Source organism: Gymnoscopelus microlampas (genome assembly GCF_963454915.1).
Source record: "Gymnoscopelus microlampas genome assembly, chromosome: 16".
Taxonomy (NCBI): Eukaryota; Metazoa; Chordata; class Actinopteri; order Myctophiformes; family Myctophidae; genus Gymnoscopelus; species Gymnoscopelus microlampas.
The window spans coordinates 22,475,665-22,497,059 of NC_139953.1; the positions used below are offsets into that span (position 1 = coordinate 22,475,665).

Below are 21,395 nucleotides of genomic sequence, written 5' to 3' on the forward strand. Positions count from 1 at the left end.
AATACAGCTCTCCTTCATACTGATATGATTGACCTGTAATCACAGTAGAAAATAGCACAGTGATTCTCAGATTGGGGTCAGGGGACCCCCAGGGGTCCTTAAGGGGGTCCCCAGGAAAATGTGTTAATATAGCATCTAAATCAGCAAGCCGCTATAAACCCTATACATCAATTATTTGAAATAGACGATCCATAAGCAATTAAGTGAACATTTTGCCGCAGCAAGACAGAATACATGTGTGTGAATGAGAGGAACCCAAGGGGAACTAGAAAAAGTGCTCCTCAGAGCACAGGTCTCCGCCAGGTCAGGTAGGTTATTTTGGCATCCTGGTGGCGCTATAATAGACCAATGTGAAAAGGGTGCCATTTCTTCCTAGGCCATGCACGGCAATCAGACGCTGCGTTCATGATTTGCGGAATTTTGTTCAAAACAAGCCACTACTGCAAACTTTATATGTTAATCTTAGCCAATCAGGATGGAATATGAAAAATTAAACAGATCTGTCTTGAACACATGACTATAGAGAGATGTCTACCGATTTGTGTGAAAGTTGGATAAAATGGGAAGGAGTAATATAAACAAATGTGTTTTATATAAGTCGGCCTCTTGGTGGCGCTATAAAAGGCAGATGTGAAAAATGCAGGGCAAAGGTTTTTCCTTGGCCTCTAGGGAGTGCGTATGCAAAGTTTTATACAGATCGGTGCAGTTATAGGTAAAAACACGAATCGGCCTGTTTTAGCGCCACCATGAGGCTGATTTTAAATGTTTTAAGTGGCATTTCTTCCTCGGCATAGTGGGAATGTGCGTGCATAGTTTCAGGGAAATTGCATGCTGTGATCATGATTCGAGGCATTTTGTTCAAAACTGAGCACTCCTGCAAACTTTGGAAGCCATTTTTAGCCAATCAGGAAAAAATCTGAAAGACCCGTTTTGTTTAATGACTATAGAGATACTGTGTACCGATTTACCTGACGTTTGGACAGAATCTGTAGGAGTACTGTCAAAAGAAATGTTTTGCATAAAGCGGCCTCCTGGTGGCGCTATAACAGGCCCATGTGAACAATTTGGGGCAGAGGTTCTGAATTGAATCTATACTTTAAAATCCTAACTCTAAGAGTGTTTAAATGGAACCAAATGGACCGGTGAGGGTTCATTTGGTTCCATTTGTACACCCTCTGTTTGAGAACCACTGCCCTATCATGTACACTAAACAAGAGCATAGGAGCCTAGACATAAATAAATATCTCAGATACAGTAATTTGGTTAGAATCAAGATGCATATTGTCTAAAACACTCATTTGATTTCTCACCATTTCCTCTGCTGTAGCATTTGGCCTATAATCCATGTTACACATTTTAGCCACTCCTTTCATCACCTGGTTGAAAATAGCCGATCTACAAGCTTGTAGATTGGCTATTTGCACACAGGATGAACATGTATTGAACAGCTTTCTGTCTCTGTCAGTCCAAAGCCAATAGGCCTGCACATAATTTAATATCTCAAATAATATGAACACACACCAGGGAAGTGGTTCTCTAAGAGATGGATTTCAACTGCAGCTTTAGCACCACACTGTCATGTTAAATAACTTTACTGATTAACTGTACAGGGTCCCCAGAAAAATGTGTTAATATCTATAGCATCAAAATCAGCAAGCCACATATACCCTATATACATCAGCCATTTGAAAACAGCCAATCTACAAGCTTGTAGATCGGCTATTTAAAAACATTAATGAAGTGAACGTTTTGGAATATTTGCATACATAACTGTCTCAAATAGGAACACATAGTATCCCCTGTCACAGTGGTTCTCAAACCTTTTAATTTCAAGGATCCCCAGTTTGATGTGCATTACACCACGGACCCCCATTTGATAACATTTTCTATCTCTGGGACCACAATCTATACTATAAAATCCTAAGAAAGTGTACAAATGGAACCAAATTTGTTAACTGGACAGTGTGACAACTAATTGAGTGATAACATTTCATGTAAACATAGATTAAAGCAAAATAAAAGCTCACGACTGAAAATGTGTATGGCCAAACCCTATTATTATGAGACTGTGAAACAGTGTTAAAATGAGTCAATACATACAATTATGATGTTTAGTAATATTGTTCCTGCCGTTTTACTTACTGCCAACCAGGCAAAGAAATCAGACTCTGGCTTTAAATACTCGACAATAGCCAATCTACAAGACACATTGAAAGCTTGTAGATCGGCTATTTTCGCTGACCAACATGCGTCCATAGAAGACATGCTGGCTGCTATGGAATCCAAATTACTGAAATTAGTGACTCACCGAGGAATGAGGGCTGGAAGAGGGCCCTGGGCAACGGAACCTCTCGTTGCCGATGGTGATGACCTGTCCGTCGGGCAGCTCGTAGCTCTTCTCCAGGGAGGAAGACGAGGACGCGGTGCCCATTTCCTGCTCAAAGTCCAGTGCACAGTTTCTCCTTGATGTCACGCACGATCTCACGCTCGGCTGTTGGGCAGAAGCCCCTCTCGGTGAGGATCTTCATGAGGTAGTCTGTGAGGTCGCGTCCAGCCAGGTTCAACCTGACGATGGCATGGGGCAGAGCGTAGCCCTCGTACATGGGCACAGTGTGGGTCACACCGTCACCGGAGTCCATGACGATACCAGTGGTACGACCAGAGGCGTACAGAGACAACACGGCCTGGATGGCCACGTACATGGCGGGGGTGTTGAAGGTCTCGAACATGATCTGAATGAAGAGAGGGTTGGGTGGGTTAGATGATGAGTCACTTCTGTTATCACAAAGAACGAATATTGCTCTAGTTCAGTGGTTCTCAAACCAGCCAGACTAAGTCGGTTATTGTTTTTTCTAAATGTCGGGTTTCGAAAAAAAAAATCTCGTTCACAACCCAGCCCCACATCTTCCTGCAAGTCCCCAGTTTTTGTTTTCTTACCTGGGTCATCTTCTCCCTGTTGGCCTTGGGGTTGAGGGGGGTTGAGCAGGACGGGGTGCTCCTCGGGGGCCACACGCAGCTCGTTGTAGAAGGTGTGATGCCAGATCTTCTCCATGTCGTCCCAGTTGGTGACGATGCCGTGCTCGATGGGGTACTTCAGGGTCAGGATGCCTCTCTTGCTCTGGGCCTCGTCGCCCACGTAGCTGTCCTTCTGGCCCATGCCCACCATCACACCCTGGAGAGGAAGAAGAAACACAAAGGTTAACAAACAGCAGGGGGGGGGGGGGAGAAACACCTAATCTCCATATTTTCACTTTTGTAAATTAATGCCCTACTTGAGCATGCTACAGTGTCACAAAAGTGGCATATCTGCAAGCTTTTTGCCATTTTTGAATCCTGAAAACCAATTTACTTAACATTAGGGGTGTGCCGATACACTAATTTCACCAAACGATACGATACGATATTTGGCTCACAACTTCGATACGATTTCGATACGATACGATACGCACTTTTTTTATTATGAAAATATATGGAGGAGAAAAAAAGAAAATGAAAACAAATAATTCTGTTTTTGCATTATTCAGACATGCAAACTTGTAGCTTTTCAGCTACAATAGCCGTTTTGAATCCAAATGGTATGACACCTGACCCGAAAAAAAAACATGTTGTCAAATTTTTTTTTTTTCAAAAACGATATTTTTTTTCCCCAAAACGATACATATCGTCGCGAAAACGTATCGCGATATATCGCGGGACGATATATCGGCACACCCCTACTTAACATGAAAGCTTGTAGATTGGCTAATTTAACATACAGGACAAAGGTGAGACAGTCAGCAGGGTACAGCACCCAGGGGTCCTTAAGGGGGTTCCCGGGGGTCTCCAGAAAAATGTGTTATTATAACATCAAAATCATCAATAAACCCTATAGTAAAATGCATATTAATTTGGGGGTCCTTCACATGAAAACGTTTGAGAACTACTGTAATAGCACACGTATTGGATGAACATTTTATTCACATAAACAGCTTTGAGTGTCTCTCTGTCCAAAGCCTCAACTCTATTACACTAGTTGGGAGCATAATGCACACACAACATCCACAATCATGTAGACTATACATAAAGGCCTACACATAACTAAATGTACATAATTAAAAATACATAATTGAACAGCTTTCTGTCTCTGTCAGTCCAAAGCCAATAGGCCTGCACATCATTTAATATCTCAAATAATGTGAACACACAGCAGGGGAGTGGTTCTCTAAGAGCTGGATTTCAACTTCAGCTTTAGCACTACACTGTCATGTTAAATAACTGTACTGATTAACTGTACAGGGTCCCCAGAAAAACGTGTTAATATCTATAACATCAAAATCAGCAAGCCACACCAGCCATTTGAAAATAGCCAATCTACAAGCTTGTAGATCGGCTATTTAAAAACATGAAGTGAACGTTTTGGAATATTTGCATACATAACTGTCTCAAATAGGAACACACAGTATCCCCTGTCAGTGGTTCTCAAACATTTTAATGTCAAGGACCCCCAGTTTGATATGCATTAGACCCCCATTTGATAACATTTTCTATCTCTGGGACCTCCATCAATATTATAAAATCCTATCTCTCAAGAGTGTACAAATGGAACCAAATGGACCCCTGAGGATCCATTTGTACACCCTCAGTGCTCTATAATGTACAATAAACAAGAGCATAGGGGCCTAGACATACATAAACAGATCAGATACAGTGATTAGAATCAACATCTACAATACATTACATTGTCTGAAACAGTCCATCACTAATTAGATTTCTCCTCATTTAGCAGTATAATATCATGCATGTTACACTGAGCAGTTTACAAAACCCACACACCCCAGATGTAGGTAAACATGTGTTGACCAACAACACACATTGACCCATGACCACAAAACATATTGTCATGTTAAATAACAGTACAAAAACGGAGCTAGAGCTCTTTCCCTCAAACTGCTATAATAACCAAGCTAAAAATATTTTAAATAATATGAAATGTAAAATCGAGGCTTCAATGGTGATCAGTGATGTTCTATGAATAATGATATGTGTCTAACATGGACTGTTATCTTTAAACTGCAGGTTACATACAGCCCAATACACACTTATAACATCCCAGATTGATCTCATAATGAATCCACTGTAAATCCACCAACTCACCAGGTTATCTGAGCACACAATCGTTTGCTTTAGCATGTTATAAACTGTCCCCTAGAGCCTTTAAGCCCCTCTTTAAGTAGACGCTAATGCTAACGCGCTAATCTCGCTAGCATCTCCTCCTTTCAACAAATAAGACCCTTAAACTACGCTAAATATATTTAAAATCATATTAAATATAAAATCGTCTGTTTACAACGTTAGCACAGCATTGTAAACAGTAGGTTTAAAAGGCCAGGCGCTCGTTTCTCTCCCAAACCTGGCAACGCTGATGTAAAAATCCACGGCTTGATGTCATCAAAAGCATATAAAACATCAAATCTGAACGTTATTGGGTCCCAACCAGCACAAAGAGACCATCCGTTGGGGCTCGTGTGGCCCATATAGTCCATATAGTAGCTTCTTTTGGGCTTTGTTTTCCCAGACCGGGTCGCTCGATTCTCTCCCATAGTCTGGCAACGCTGGCTGCCGCGGGCCGAGAGAAAGACGTCCAAATCCAGGCCTTAACGTCATCAAAAACACATAAAACATAGAACGGAACGTTATTGGGTCCCGACCGGCACCGAGGGACCGTCGGTGTTTGGTCGCGGGGGTCTGTAACGAATTAAAAAGCGCAGAGCCTCCCTGTCCATCTAAAAGTAAACAAAGATGGCGGCCGTCGAGAACCTGAGAGAGCCTCGGAGGGGGCGGGGATAGTCAAAGGAAGGGGGCGGGGACAGTCAAAGGAGGACGGGTAGGGTGGGGGCGACGGTAAGAACCTAAACGCATGGAAGTCAATGGGGAGCGACGGTAGAACGACGGTACAAAGTTTGCACGACGGTAAACTCGATCCCGTGTGCAGTGGGTAAAGACATATCTGTTGAAAAGACACGTCTTTTACAACTAATGTGGTTTTTATACTTCTTATATTATATTATATTATATTATATTATATTATATTATATTATATTATTATGAATGATATGACCTCATGTAAATGTATTATTTATTAATTAACGGGAGCAGTTAGGGGTTGGGTGTCTTGTAGTGATGCGCGGGTCGGGTTTTTTCATGACCCGCCCCGCCCCGCCCCGCGACGGAACCCAACCCGCCTCAACCCGCCCCGCGAACCCATATATAAATCTATGGATTAACCCGCCCCGCGACCCGCAATTTTTTTTTTATTCTGTAAAATCATGGTTAGAAAATAATCCCCAAGTGTATTCAAACTGTTTTATTGTTATTATTCTTATTCTTATTAGGAATAAAGACAAAACAAGAGCATGTGATTTTATTTATTTTTTTGCGTGTGAGAGCGGCTGACCCGCTCACCCGCAGCCCGCATAAAATTCTCCGAAATTCTGACTTGACCCACCCGCGCCGCGGGTTACGGGTCAACCCGCGCATCACTAGTGTCTTGGGACACCTTTAAATTACAATAACCCTGTGTGTCTGCTTTAATGACGTTGTACGTTGATTTTCGCATAAGAATTGAATAACCTCATTGGTTTGTGATCAGATTTACTGCTTAAAGGGCAAGACCACTTTGGTATAGGAGGTTTGGGTTGTGTACTTACCTTGCCATCATGATGTAACTCCACAGGTGGACAAGAAATCAAAAATAATTTCTCCATTGACTAGAAATTGATCATTTAAAATATGCTCCTTATTGACTTACATTGTACAGGGAAGAGGGTCTTTTATATATATATATTTGTGTGTGTGTGTGTGTGTGTGTATATATATATATATATATATATATATATATATATATGTATATATATATATATATATATATATATATATATATATATGTATTAGGGGTGTGCCGATATATCGTCCCGCGATATATCGCGATACGTTTTCGCGACGATATGTATCGTTTTGGAAGAAAAAAAAATATCGTTTTTGAATTTTTTTTTTTTTTTTTTTTTTTTACAATCATAATAATCAGGCATGCAAACAGCCCCGAAGTGAAAAGAGTGACAACATGTTTTTTTTTCGGGTCAGGTGTCATACTATTTGGATTCAAAACGGCTATTGTAGCTGAAAAGCTACAAGTTTGCATGTCTGAATAATGCAAAAACAGAATTATTTGTTTGCATTTTCTTTTTTTCTCCTCCATATATTTTCATAATAAAAAAAGTGCGTATCGTATCGAAATCGTATCGAAGTTGTGAGCCAAATATCGTATCGTATCGTTTCGTGAAATTAGTGTATCGGCACACCCCTAATATGTATATATGTATGTATGTATGTATGTATGTATGTATGTATATATATATATACGTATGTATATATATATATATGTATATATATATATATATATGTATATATATATATGTATATATATATATATATATGTATATATATATATATATATATATATATATATATATATATATATATATATATATATATATATATATATATATATATATATATACATATGTATGTATTACATATTCTTTTGATCTCTCATAAAGGAGACGATAACATGTATATTTGATGTTTTATTATATGCAAAGAGAGTATTCTTCATGAATGTTAGCGTTAGCAAACTGTACATACATAAATAACCATTTTCATATTTCATTATTTTTTTTACAGGGTACATTTGAACAACGCAGTGATTCTGATGTCTGTCCATCACGTCAGAATCAACATTATTACAAAGCACACTATTTCATGTCATGTCCAGCTAACTCAACACTACGAGTGATTGTTTGGTTTTCTCAAAAGCAAGGGACTTTCAAGTGCATGCTCAAACCGAGGTAAAAAAATAACTGCTTATATTCAAAGGCATTTCAAACATTAATATACAAATCAACTGAATCCGATAACAAGTGAGCATACATGATTTCTTTCTTTTGTAGATGCCCAAGATGTTTAAATACTGAAATAAAATAAAAAATACTAGCATTGGCTTTTGGGGAAAACAAGTGGGCCATCTCAGTCGGACGGCTTCAGTGCAGTACCTTCAACAGTGCTCAAGTCAGTGCTATAGGTTTCAGATTTTAGCTGTATTCACATATGAAGAGACCCAAAATGCTACAGACAACCCCATTTTGGAACAAAGAAAAAAGTCATAGCTTCATCATCCAATACCTCTAAAATATATTGTAGTTGATTGGCAACTCAGTCAATCACTCATTTTGCCAAACAAGGACTTTGGTTACTAACCTTCAAAGAACACAATCAAGGATTTTAATATTGTGCTATTCATTCATTTTATAACAGCTGATGTGATGATTTTTCAAATGGTGGTTATGTCATTTTGTAGCAAAAACTCTTCATATCTAGGGCTGTGATGATCACAGCCCCAGATATGAAGAGTTGTGATGGTATCATTTGCGTGGTCTACAGTCTAGGTATGATACGCCACTCCCTAGGTGGTGCCTTAGGTTCATCTATACTAACAATCTACCAACTGATTGAACACAAAATAAATAGTAGCAGCACTGAATTTGCGTGGACAAACAGCTCGGCTGACTTTGGCTCCCAACATACAGTATATAAATAGTGCTTTGTTTTTCATCAATGACACAAGTTTCATTTCAATAATAATGTACACATTTTTTTTTAAGTTAGAAAGGATAAAAACACATCAGATTATCACTGGGTGGGGTTGGGGGTTGTCCCAGGAAAAGGTCCATTGACCCTGGAGATAGAAACTGGTTTTAAAGACTCAGGGGAACTCTTCAGAACAGTGCATTTCTTGTTAGTAGGGAAATCTGACAGCATCAGACACAAGTCTCGCTATCACCACTAGAGTCACTTTATACAAGTGTCCTTCCACAACACGGAGTCTCTTGTTGTAGAGCCAGGTAGTGGGTTGGGGGCAAGAGAGGGAACATTCATACGACTCCGCGGAGTCCTTGGCAAAGCAGCGGGTAGCTCAGTAAACTGTCCCTCATATAGGCGGAGGTCCATTGGTGTAGCGCAGCATGGGATGGAAGGAGCGGGCAAAGTTGTTGGCATGGTGGCAGCTATAGTCCTCTTCCGTCATGGGCACCAGGCAGGCCAGGCCGATCAGGAGCAGGAGCAGCAGCTGGACGGGAAGTGCGGCCCTGAGGACACGCAGCAGGAAGGACTGGCCCTTCGATGGGGCGGAGGAGGAGGAGGACAGGCCGCCTGGGAGGTCAGAACGGGAGGAAGCGCAGCCAACGCCCCCTGACGATCTGCTCAGACTGCAGGGAGATGGAGACGGGAGTTAAATCAAGCACACACACACACGCAAAACAGACCTGGGTCATATATCATTGGCAAATACTTTGTTTTACCCAAGTTGGGTTCCAGATTAGTGGTGTTCACCATGTAGCGCACAACAATGACTGGCAGGATGTTTAGACAATGGCAGGAAAGTCAATTTAGTGTAGGTTTTCTTTGAAGGACAGCCCAAACCCACAATCTGAATTGTCCAGATTTAAAACCAGCTATCTGTTACTCTGTGTAGGTTAAAACAAAGAACATGAATCATTTGCCAATACCTTTTGACTCAGTCTGGTGGATAGAAACATTGGTATTCAAACACAGCAGGAAGGAGAGCTAGACATACGGAAATGCAACATGTACCCCTACTGTACATCCATCCTCAGGTAAAAGATAGTTACAATAAGAAACATGAGAAGTTAAAAGTAACAGAAACACCAGAATACTCCTGCACGCACATACACATGCATACACAGAGCTGGACACACATACATACATGTACAGAGACACACACATACACCAGAACAAACACCCACATACAGTACTAATGTGCATATTAGTATCGGAACATAATGAACAAAGTGCACCACTAGTTAGCTGTTTTCTTTCCTCACTGAGTATGAAGATGCTCTGGCTTCAGAGTGGAGTGTGTGAGAGTTCAATGTCACATCTCATTCCAAGCTAAAAGAGGCGTGCCAAATGCCTCCCCAGAGACTCCCAGAGACTCCCATGTGGGAGCCAAGAGGAGGCAGGAGAAGGAACACCATGTTCCTACTCTGACTCAACCTATCTGGGGCTGAGACAGTCCCACAGGCCTGCTCAGATAGACCCCTCCAAATGCACACACTGTAACCGGACAAATTGACTTAGTCCTTTTACATTCACAATGACTGATGTGTACAAGTACTCTACGATAAACATGACCACTGTGTGTGTGTGTGTGTGTGTGTGTGTGTGTGTGTGTGTGTGTGTGTGTGTGTGTGTGTGTGTGTGTGTGTGTGCGTGCGTGCGTGCGTGCGTGCGTGCGTGCGTGCGTGCGTGCGTGCGTGCGTGTGTGTACACACACACAGACACACCACACTCGCATATCTGCTTCTTCAGGTGGCCCACGCAAGAAAACATTTAATCTCCATGGCAACTCTGCCGTCTTTGGTACATTTCAATTTCCGCAGCCAATTAGTATCAACTAGGTTACTAGGGGGAATGCAATGCTCACTGCGTCACATACAAAAGGAAACCAACAACCTAATTGCTTGTGCCATACCACTGCTGGCATGATTGCCATCAACCAAGGTCACGACTCACCACATGTACGTACATGGTGTTATTAGATATCACAGACAGTGGCTTCAGAAATAATGGAGGGACAGAGGCAGGTGAGTTGGTGAAAGGAGAACAGTGCAGACGAAAATAAATGGACAGAAGGATATAACACCCAAGATCCCGCTTTTAAACTATATACATAGAATGAAACAGTGCAGAAAGATATGATACAAAAAACAGGACTAAAGGGGGACGAGAAAATAGGAGTATTAGGATTCACATAGTGTCATCTAGTGGCGAAGGAGAGAACTACAGGGTTAATCTGAGAAAAGTGGGAAGCAAAAAGGTGTATGATGACCTTATGATAACACTTGACAACGCCATTCAGAACAGCGAGGGAGAGCAGCAGTGCAATGGAAGCACAGAAATAAAACATTTCCACTTAAAGGAGACGGGGAGCTGCCCGATACAGGCGATTCCCCACTCTTTTAATAGCTGGTAACATGGCCTCTAGAGAAAGGAAGGATGATGGAACAGGGGTAAGACTTGATGTCAGGATGTTATCCAATTGCAAGAGAATAAAAATCAACACAGCTCTGTTATCAGAACTGCTATTATTCTTAGCATTAAGTCTCCTACTACAAGTGAAACATCACTTATTTGTGTTTAGTTTGTGTTTAGTTTGTTGATCAAACTATGTTGACTTATAGTTGTGATTGGGGTAAAAGCCACTATGGGAGAGGCAGATGCTGATGTTTCATGAGTAGAGGGAATACTGAAAGACCGGGTTCTGTTGTGACTTTTGTTCCATAATCCTCCCTGTTGTTCTAGAGTCCAGGAGAGAGGTACCTGTGGCGCGGGCCGCTCTCAGGGAGTCGCTCTGCGTGGGCCTGACTACTTTTGCCCCGGGGCTGTACCACGTAATGAGCAGGGAGGGGTAAAAGAAAGAAAGAATGTTTCAGTCCAGGGCAAATAAAGACAAAGCTTCAGATGAGAGGAAAACAAACAAACTAATAACATAAAGATAGCAGTAACTTCAGCTATAGAGACATTATCAACCAAAGGGGCAGCAACATAATCAATGACGGTGATATACTGTCAGAACCAAGAAATCTGGCTTCTCAAACCTAACTGCTAAAAACAGTGAAACAAATTTACACAATTAAAAGGACACTTAAAATAACATAAAAAAGATTCAAGCATCATTGTTCATGTAATGTAAACTATCAATTAATCTATCGATTAAATTGTCACAAAAATCATTTGGTCATCATTCTAGCAAACAGAAAAGCCAGTTTTTCTTGTAAAGTTTTGGCTATGCAGATCAACATGGTGTGGGCAGCAAAAAACATTTCCAAAAAGGTGGTTGGGATAGCAAAATATCAGCTGGCATGTTGGCAAGCAACTGACAAGGGAAACCAGGGGCAATCAACTTGCGTTGATCATAAAAACAAAAGGAGGGGGGGGGGGGGTTGGTCTAGGCACTACAGGGTCTATACATGCATTTGGGAAAGAGGGAGAATCATATATTGGTTGATAGGACATCTAACTAACTTGGTGGGAGTAATTTAAAGATGCTATATCGGAGACGTTAACTACATACATTAGCTGTACAGTACCCCTCCCATGACAGCACAATGGAATACATTACCGATCGTCTGCGACTTGGGTGTGCCCCTTCTCTCACTGGACCAGTTGATGCAGAGATGCCAGACTTGTTAACAGGAAGAGAAAGTAGGGACTCCTGCAACATAAACCCAGTAGAAAATGATACTACTGAACAGTAAAGTGTTAACCGAGGAGGAAATGATATGTAAAGGGAAAGTTTACATACAGACACCTCATCCATTTCATCAGACTTTGGGAGAAACCTATTTTTTAAACTAGTTTAACTGTTAGAAGCATTGCGACAAAACTTCACAATGAGTTTGGGGCTAGAAGAACCTTCAGGAAACTCAAAAAGTCTGTCTCTGACCTGTTGTGTGTCCGCATTCTCCAGCCTCCTCTCTAGACCCTCCAGGTCAGCGCTGACCTCTCTCAAGAGCAGCCTCAGCCTGTTCCAGATCACGTGCACCTTCTCCTGGGCCTCCAGACGCTCGCTGCCTTGGGCCTGCGTGTGTGCCAGGGCCTGCTGCTCTGAAGCTGGGGACTGAAGTAGGACTGCATTATGGGACTGAGTGTGAACCAGCAGCTGGGCTGACAGTTCCTGGAGGGAGGTCACCTTCTGCTGGGAGTCCAGCAGCTCACTCTTGATTTGCTGCGGATGAGGATAAATGAAAATGGAGCTTGAGATTAAAAGAGTTACCTGAATGTGTTTTTCAATCCAATGGTCTTGACGTAATATTAGTCACAAGACACTGACATTCATCAGTAACAGGAAAGAACTTAAAACAGTGTAGATTAGGACAGTACGTGCCGTTACACCACGACCCAGTATTGGACGGACAGACATACCATCAGTGTTCTGTGATGAGCTAGTAATGTTTTACGATCCAGTTTGGGAGGGATGGGCACCACCTCGTTTCTCCTGCGGTCGATGTTCTCCAGCCACAAGAGCAACCCGTGGCTCATCTCATGGAACTCCTTAAGGTGGGGATATGACAGTAGACATTGTTCAGATCTGACCGTGTTCACATCATGACGGCCATAGAGGGACATGTGGTCCCATAGGCTGCAACTACATCCTCTATGACTAGACATTAATTGCTTTTATAGTACATTATATCCATCTACAAGCGTTCACAATATTAATCTGAGAGCCTCTGTACATGCTTAAGTTCACAGGAACATACGCTAAGTGAATAAAACTGGATTAAAAATGGATTAGATTAGGTAATGAGTGAGTGAGTGAGTGAGTGAGTGAGTGAGTGAGTGAGTGAGTGAGTGAGTGAGTGAGTGAGTGAGTGAGTGAGTGAGTGAGTGAGTGAGTGAGTGAGTGAGTGAGTGTGTGTGTGTGTGTGTGTGTGTGTGTGCACGCGCGCGCGCGCGTGCGTGCGTGTGCGTGTGCGTGTGCGTGCATGATCTATGGTACCTGACACTGCATCAGTGCCCTCTGTAGCTCTTCCCTCCAGGCCTCTAGAGAGGCACCCAGCCTGTCCCAGCGAGAGTTCATCTCCTTCAGCGCATCCCTCAGCTCCCATGCCTCCTCAGAGTCAGGCTCTGATTGGAGGAAATCGGCACTGCTCAGGTTGATTGACAGCACCTCTGACTTGTGGCCATCCAGACTCTTCTGCAGCTCCTGGTCAGAAGAGACAGGAATAGATGAGTTAAAATCAATAATAACATAAATGTAATGTGTTTTTCCATTTCTAGTTGTGTGATTATGACTATCCATATGTATGTTTGTCAATAATCACTATATAGTGCATTATTACATTATTATTGCATTATTATTTTGTTGTGCTGTCCGAGTCCGAATGTATAATGATAATAATGATGTCTTGGACCCATTTTATCCCACAATGCATTGTGAAAAGAAGGGTACAACAAATCTTTCTAAAATAGTGAAAATAGCAGATCTGCAAGCTCACAATGCGGTGCAATGTGACGCGTTGTGAACTTAGCTATTTTGAGCTTTTTAGATGCTTTATTTGTTCTTTTTTATGACGTATCTTCCCCTTCAGGAGAGGTTCTGGTTATAATCGAAACGTAAACAAACAAACAAAAAACGTCACAGAACTTCATGGGTTCTGGAAAGTGACATTTACCGTATACCAGAGTCATTATTTGTCACAGTATATTTGCACATGAAATTTGTCCTCTGCATTTTATCCATCCTATAATCATTAGGAGCAGTGAGCAGCCACTGTGTGGCGCTCGGGGACACGTGCAACAAAACTGTGTACCTAGGTACTGTCAAGTTTACAGCACTGTTTACAGCCGTAACACAACATTGCTGCTTGTCAACAGTACTAGATAACACACCGGGTGCAGACAGGGACAGTACACTTAGCTGAGATGTGTGTACACAGTACAGGCTGGATGTTGTTTAGTACTGTAGGCTTCTGAAATATGTATTTATAGCATGTTGACATCCTGTCTGATGCTTTACAGGCCAAAGCTGCGTGTGTGTGTGCGTGTCTGCGCGCGCGTGTGTGTGTGTGTGTATGGCAGTGTGTGTGCATGGCAGAGCTCATGAATGCAATGTACATGGCAGCTGCGAGACTAGTGGCATCAAACTACTGTTGATAAACTGCATGTACAGTGGAGGAAATTAGATATTGTACTATACAATTAAGCCGGGTTTGTACTTAGTTGCCGATGTTTCACACCGAAAATAGTCTACAAGCTCCCACGCTTTGCAGCACAAGGCGTTGATATTGAAATAATTGGTGTTTGAAACTATGCAGCGCGCGCGCGCGCACGCACGCACGCACGCACGCACGCACGCACGCACACACACACACACACACACACACACACACACACACACACACACACACACACACACACACACACACACACACACACACACACACACACACACACACACACACACACACACACACACACACACACACACACACACACACACACACACACACACACACACACACACACACACACACACACCTTGAGCTTCTTGATTCTCTCCTGGATGGTGTGTATATCCGTGCTGAGGTCCAGTCCTCTGAGCTGGCTGAGTTCAGCCTCAGACTGGCCCAGCCAGGCCCTCATTGTCTGCAGGTCTGAGATCAGCTGCTGCCACTGCTGCAGGTTCTGCTTGTGCCTGTGCTTCTCACTCAGAGACTGAGCCTGGATCAGCTCCCAGCGCTCAATTACACCTGAATGGAGAGAAAGGTGTTGACAGCAAGATTTTAAAAAGGGTCATCTTATAGCAGCCTGCTTGCAATGTGACAATTCCATGAGTCTTTATTAATTGCATGTATTGTGTGCGTGCGTGCGTGCGTTCGTGCGTGCGTAACTGACCTGCACTCTGTGAGTCTGTACTGGTGGGGTTGGTGAGTCCAGGCATGTCATCCTCAGTGAGTTCACCTTCTACTCTCTTCACTGCATCAATACTGCCACGACACTCACCCATCAGACGCATCTATAATAACAATAATAACGTATTATTGGTCATAGAAAGCTTTTTAGACAGATATTCTTTTTCAAAGAAAACCTAATAGAAGGGGAATGTGCTGTGCATGCAGGGTAAACCAGACTCACATAGCCCATGTATGTGGAGTCCAGTTCAGGGCTGGTGCTGTGGAGCATGGCCTCTCTCTGCTGGAGCTGGTAGCGTCCTGCATCCAGAGCCTGGTCCAGCTGTCTCAGATGGGCCTCCAACTGGCCTGGCTCACCTGCACAGGGGTCATAAGGTGGTCTCACATTTAGGAGGGAGGACTTTTAGAAATACGTGACAGCAAGTAAAATCCTTGAGTGCTCCTGAGTTGTAACTCTCTGATTTAGTTACAAATGGACGAACACTGAGGATTTTAACCATGTACATGTACTTTGGCATGCTGTTGAAATAGACTGATGCAAATACTGAAGGTACAGAAGCATGCGTTCATATGACAGCTATGAGAATGAGGTATCATGGTAGAGGAACAAGTCATGTTTTAAGATGATTAAACATAAATATTAGCAGTGAATGGGGAAAAAAGCAAATAAACTGCAGCCAAACAAAAGAAAATGAATAATGTGATGGCTGAGATTAAGCATTCGGTGAATCAGACCTTTGCATGCAATGATGCATGCTTTACACACTTTTGCCCAACTTCATTTGCCAGAGGAACATGCAACTTTAGTGATGCTTGCCTATGGTATGGTATGATAATCTTTTCAATATACTGGGGCTCGTTAGTTGTTTGTTTAGGCACACCATGTCAGCTTGTCTAACAGCATTCCTTGTTAGCATGCTATGGTCAGAGGTATTGGAGCCTTTTGAATGCATTTGCATGTGAAACCACAAGGGGGCGTTGACGTTGCCTACCAGAGGAAGATCTCAGTGTGTTTTCAGTCAGTTTTATATAGGCCTCTGGGCTCTCTGGGATAACTACATCTGGGAAAAAGAGACATACAACACACCACTTAATAATGTGTCTCATGTTTATCCGTCCCAATCTGTTGTTTGCTTTAGTCTTCAGTCTTCTTTTGCTACCAATGGAACTTTAATTATGGTTTACAGATTCTCCATGATTGAAACGGTAAATAAAAAGAGAACATCAACAGGAAAATCGTAATAAAACTGATTACTTCTGCATGTGTGTGTGTGTGTGTGTGTGTGTGTGTGTGTGTGTGTGTGTGTGTGTGTGTGTGTGTGCGCGCGTGTGCAATATCTAAATCTGTTTAACCTATTCACATCTGGCTATTTTGCTCTTATGTCATACATAAATGTCATACATCCTCCCTCCCCCCAGTTTCGGTTCCAAAATTTCCACCACGTGAATATGATGTATCTTTTGCGGGTTTACAGTTGCAAGTTCTCGGTTGATGTTTGAAAAAGGGGGCTAAAGATTCTTAGCCTGGAAACCAGACGGATCTGCCAGTGCAAAAAAATCGCCCCTGAAATTGTGGGGCACCAATCAGGGCCCAGTATGCAAATATGGGGCAGGTTTATCACCAGAGGCATTTTTTTTTATCCGCCCCTTGTTAATGCAGGTTCCACACAGAGATTCCAGACTAATGTCTACGCAGTGATATTTATTAGTCTGGCCATGCCAGGCTAAAAGATTCTCCATTTTGAGAGGGAATCTTCAGCAAATCAAAACAAGCAATATATATTGTGGCTTGTGCAGCATCCGCTTCATGTAATGTTGTCCTCGCACAGACACACCTGACAACACAGCAGCAGTCGTCCTGAGATACTCATCCTCCTGCTCCTGACCCCGACCCTGACCTCTGCCCTCGGTGCTCTCCAGGTCTCTGCTCAGGTCGTAGTCGTGGTCCCACTCCAAGGGGATGGAGTCCACGCTGGCCGGGGTGCCCCGTCCCGAGCGGTCGGCCCGGGCAAGGACAGTCGCGCCTGAGGCTTGTCGGCTGGATGGCCGGGGGAGGGAGGGGTCGCCCCACTGGAGCTCGGAGAGATCGCCTCCTTCCTCCATGTCCAGCTCCCTGTCTGAACCATCCAGGTCATCGTCAGCCAGCTGGGAGGGGAGGAAAGGAAAGGAAAGGAAGAACAAAGTTAAGAAACTTAAAAGAAGCATTGCTAATATTTACCAGTATCTGTAAGAATACTGTATTCACTGATGATAGACTGTACTGTACTGTATATTTATACATATATAATTATTTATAGACTGTACATTATATTAACGTTCAGAGACCCAGTGCAGATATCTTTTGTCTTAACTATAACCTTTTATTGTATCTTATTTTATATTGGCTATTGACTTTTTTTTTTGGCTGTTCCTGTGTTTCACTATTACTGCTGTTACTACCATGACACATGAATTTGTCCGGGGATCAATAAAGGTTTATCTGATGTTATCTTTTCTTATAAGAGATGTGGCTTCACAAAGATGTTGTGAAATCAGGCAGGGTGACGGACGCTACAACAACTGTGACAATGAGGTACTGTGAGGTGAGTGAGTGAACGTTTGCGTGTGCATGCCTGCATGTGTGTGTGTGGATGCGTGCACAGTAATGTATAGGCAGTTATAGTGTGTGTGCACAGTGTGGTCAGTGTAGTCAGCTGTTTGTGTTAAGGTATGCTAGACATGTGTAACAGCAACCTCATGATTCACGTCACAGGTGGAGAGAGAGGCCATAGTCTGGGTGTTACTATCTGTTTAAAGAGTGTGTTTTGACGGTAATGTCTGCTTGTTCTGCTTTTTACAGCTGGAGTAATTACGAACGCTTGGTATGTTTGTTTAATGTATTTAACAACGTAAGTCCCAGCATTTGTGTTATTAACATTCACACAAACAAAAATTCAGACACAGTATCAGTAGTTTTTGTGTGTTTGGATATTTTAACATGAATGCAAAGCACAAGCACTGCATGTGTCTTTTACAAATTCTTTAGGTGTGTTTGTGTGTATCTGTGCAAGGCTGTACACTTCTTCACCAGTGTACATGGTTAGAGCCACACCCAGCAGAGGGTGGGTCTGTCTGTCTGTCTGTCTGTCTGTCTGTCTGTCTGTCATAGTGACAACTCGGACAGTTTTAATCAGATTTGGAAACATGGAAGATGAGATGGCCCTGGGATAGGCAGGATCTGTGCAATTGGTTTTAATTGAATTTCTTTCCAAAGATTAAGGTCACAGCACAAGGTCGATGTTTAGCCCTATGCTTATAACTAGCATATGGGTGTAGTATTTCCCTGAGTATGTCTTCTTAAATGTCATCATGATTTGAGTGCACAGGGATCTCATTTTAAATAAGCCAAGGGCTTTTATGAGCGATCCGGTTTAGCAGACCTTGTATTGTGAATTGTACTTCCATGTACTTTTACCATGTCTTTCTAAATAAAGTATTCAATCAATCATCAATACACTTACCGGCAGCCGTGTGAGTTTCTTGTAGTATCTTTCGACGCGTCCGAAGACCTCCTGGCAGTACCTCTGCAGTTCCTCTAGCTCTTCTTCTATGACGGCCGCATCCAGAGGTTCACTCTTGTCTATCAGGGTCTCGCCCTGCCTGAACACCAGCTCTATCTTCCCTGTGTTAAGACAGATCTCCTGCTGGAAAGCCTGAGGAAAAAACACACACACACACACACACACACACACACACACACACACACACACACACACACACACACACACACACACACACACACACACACACACACACACACACACACACACACACACACACACACACACACACACACACACAGTGTTTAGAATGTAGAGGTGTAATTAGAGAGAAAGAAGAGAAGAGAAGAGAAGAGAAGAGAAGAGAAGAGAAGAGAAGAGAAGAGAAGAGAAGAGAAGAGAAGAGAAGAGAAGAGAAGAGAAGAGAAGAGAAGAGAAGAGAAGAGAAGAGAAGAGAAGAGAAGAGATTTGCAACAGCTAAAATAAACACCAGATAATACAAACATCACTATGCTTCAGACTAAGTAGTTGTGTCTTTTATATGTTGTTCAGAGTATGTTATGTCTACTGTTCAATGTCACTCTTACCCTGAGCTGTTTGATCTTAGCCTGAACGTCGCACTCAGAGAAGTGTTCAATGTTGGTGAGCTGCAGGTCCATCTCAGTCAGCCACACCAGGATGCTGTCTCTGGCCGTTTCAAACTCTTCTCTCTGGCTGATAAAGTGCTGCACACACAGAGGGAGTGAAACAATTTATTGATTGCAAACCTTACCCAACTAAAACACCAAGAATTAATAACTAAGTAAATACGGGGTAGAGTGGTTTGTTAACACCGCCTATGGTAAGAGGGAAAACTGCTCAAACATTATGATCTCATGGTCACCTCCTTCAACTGTCCAGGATGTTAATCCATACAGTATGTACTGTATATGCCCCCCAGGCAGTGTAAAACAGTACCTTGAGCCTGCGTAGGATGGAGGCCACTCTCTTCTGGAGGTTGTCCCATCTCCTGTTCCCGTCGTGCACCATCTCTCGAAGGCGGCACGACGAGTCTGTGCGGTTCTCCCGGGCCAGGCGGCGGTACTGCTTATTGATCAGCTCCAGCTGGGTCAGGCACTCCTGCACCTGTCGCTGGAATGCCTACACACACACATACACACAAAGTTATTGCTAGGAATATAGAAGCCATACTGACACAGATAGGCATACTGCACACTAAATGTGCTATGATCCTTTCAATCCTAAACATGTACTCAATCGTGAAAACAAGCAACATTGATAACTTACTGTTTAACCTAATAAATGGTGCACACACGCGCACACACGCACACACACACACACACACACACACACACACACACACACACACACACACACACACACACACACACACACACACACACACACACAATGTGTCAATGTCATGTCAATGTATTGGTGTTATGGCAGCTAGTTATAAGCTGTAATCTCTCTCTTTTTGAGTGTTAGGGCATATGCAGGGCCCAGACCACACACACAATCAGCTACCAGGAATGTGCGCGTGCCTGATGATGGATTGTAGCATCTGCAGCTGAGCAGACCAGACCAGACCAGACGGGTTTCAGTAACATGACACTCCTGTCTCTGTCCCCCCCGCCTCTCTCTCCGATTCTCTCTCTATTAACGCAGAGAGGCTGTGTCTGTCTCAAATATAGTCAATCCAAGAGTTTTTTGGAAATGTAAATGGTCAAAGACATGCATATAGGGCATAGCAGTGGCGGCCATTTTCTGGTTCCACTCCAAAATAGTCAACGCATTCTTCCCATTGACATTGACATTGACAATTATTTTAAGCCTAGAATCAAGCCATCCAGGGTCCTGATGAATCATGACCCTAAAACGTTTGATTCTGTGAAAAAACGTTTTTGAAAACGGCAGAACAAAGGGTATTTATTAAATATAGTACTGCATATCAGATAATTAAATATAAAATAAAATAAATGACAAGAAAAGATATAAAAGAAAAAAATGTTTTATGGTCATGATTCACCTTGATTACTATTTTGGAGTGGAACCAGAAAATGGCCCCCACTGCTATGCCCTATATCACATCATGTTAAAAAACACGTATTTTTCTCTAACATGCTTGCCTCACACACTCTCTCTCACTAATCATAAACACTTGAACCCTAACCTCGTTCTCAGACTTTTCTCATCTCACAAGGAGAAAAGCCTGGTAAAGAACTGCAGCAGAAAGTGACAATAAGGTGGGACTGTTGAGTGTACACAACAACCAAAAATTGGGGAGAAAAGGGGGGGGGGGGGGAATATTGGCTACTCAACCAAA

The 21,395-nt window shown here is 42.6% G+C and overlaps 1 protein-coding gene and 1 pseudogene across 2 annotated transcripts in view; both read right to left on the minus strand.

The window, feature by feature from the left end:
- Positions 1-1,951: 1,951 nt before the first annotated feature.
- On the minus strand, positions 1,952-5,169 carry LOC311062884 (actin, cytoplasmic 1-like; annotated as a pseudogene). Its single transcript has 4 exons — positions 5,134-5,169; positions 2,938-3,172; positions 2,309-2,732; positions 1,952-1,971 (listed from the first exon to the last, which is right to left on the minus strand). The product of its transcript is annotated as an actin, cytoplasmic 1-like (transcript).
- Positions 5,170-7,625: 2,456 nt separating this feature from the next.
- syne1a (spectrin repeat containing, nuclear envelope 1a) overlaps positions 7,626-21,395 on the minus strand; it is a gene marked incomplete at its 5' end in the record, with an annotated part of 159,284 nt that continues 145,514 nt past the window's right edge. Inside the window, 14 exon segments of the mRNA XM_084082326.1 lie at positions 7,626-9,299; positions 11,434-11,495; positions 12,236-12,328; positions 12,560-12,841; positions 13,039-13,167; positions 13,616-13,822; positions 15,157-15,368; positions 15,514-15,634; positions 15,754-15,887; positions 16,523-16,591; positions 17,366-17,675; positions 19,031-19,222; positions 19,657-19,794; positions 20,027-20,209. Coding sequence (XP_083938452.1) covers positions 9,023-9,299; positions 11,434-11,495; positions 12,236-12,328; positions 12,560-12,841; positions 13,039-13,167; positions 13,616-13,822; positions 15,157-15,368; positions 15,514-15,634; positions 15,754-15,887; positions 16,523-16,591; positions 17,366-17,675; positions 19,031-19,222; positions 19,657-19,794; positions 20,027-20,209 — 2,409 coding nt within the window. The 3' untranslated portion in view covers positions 7,626-9,022.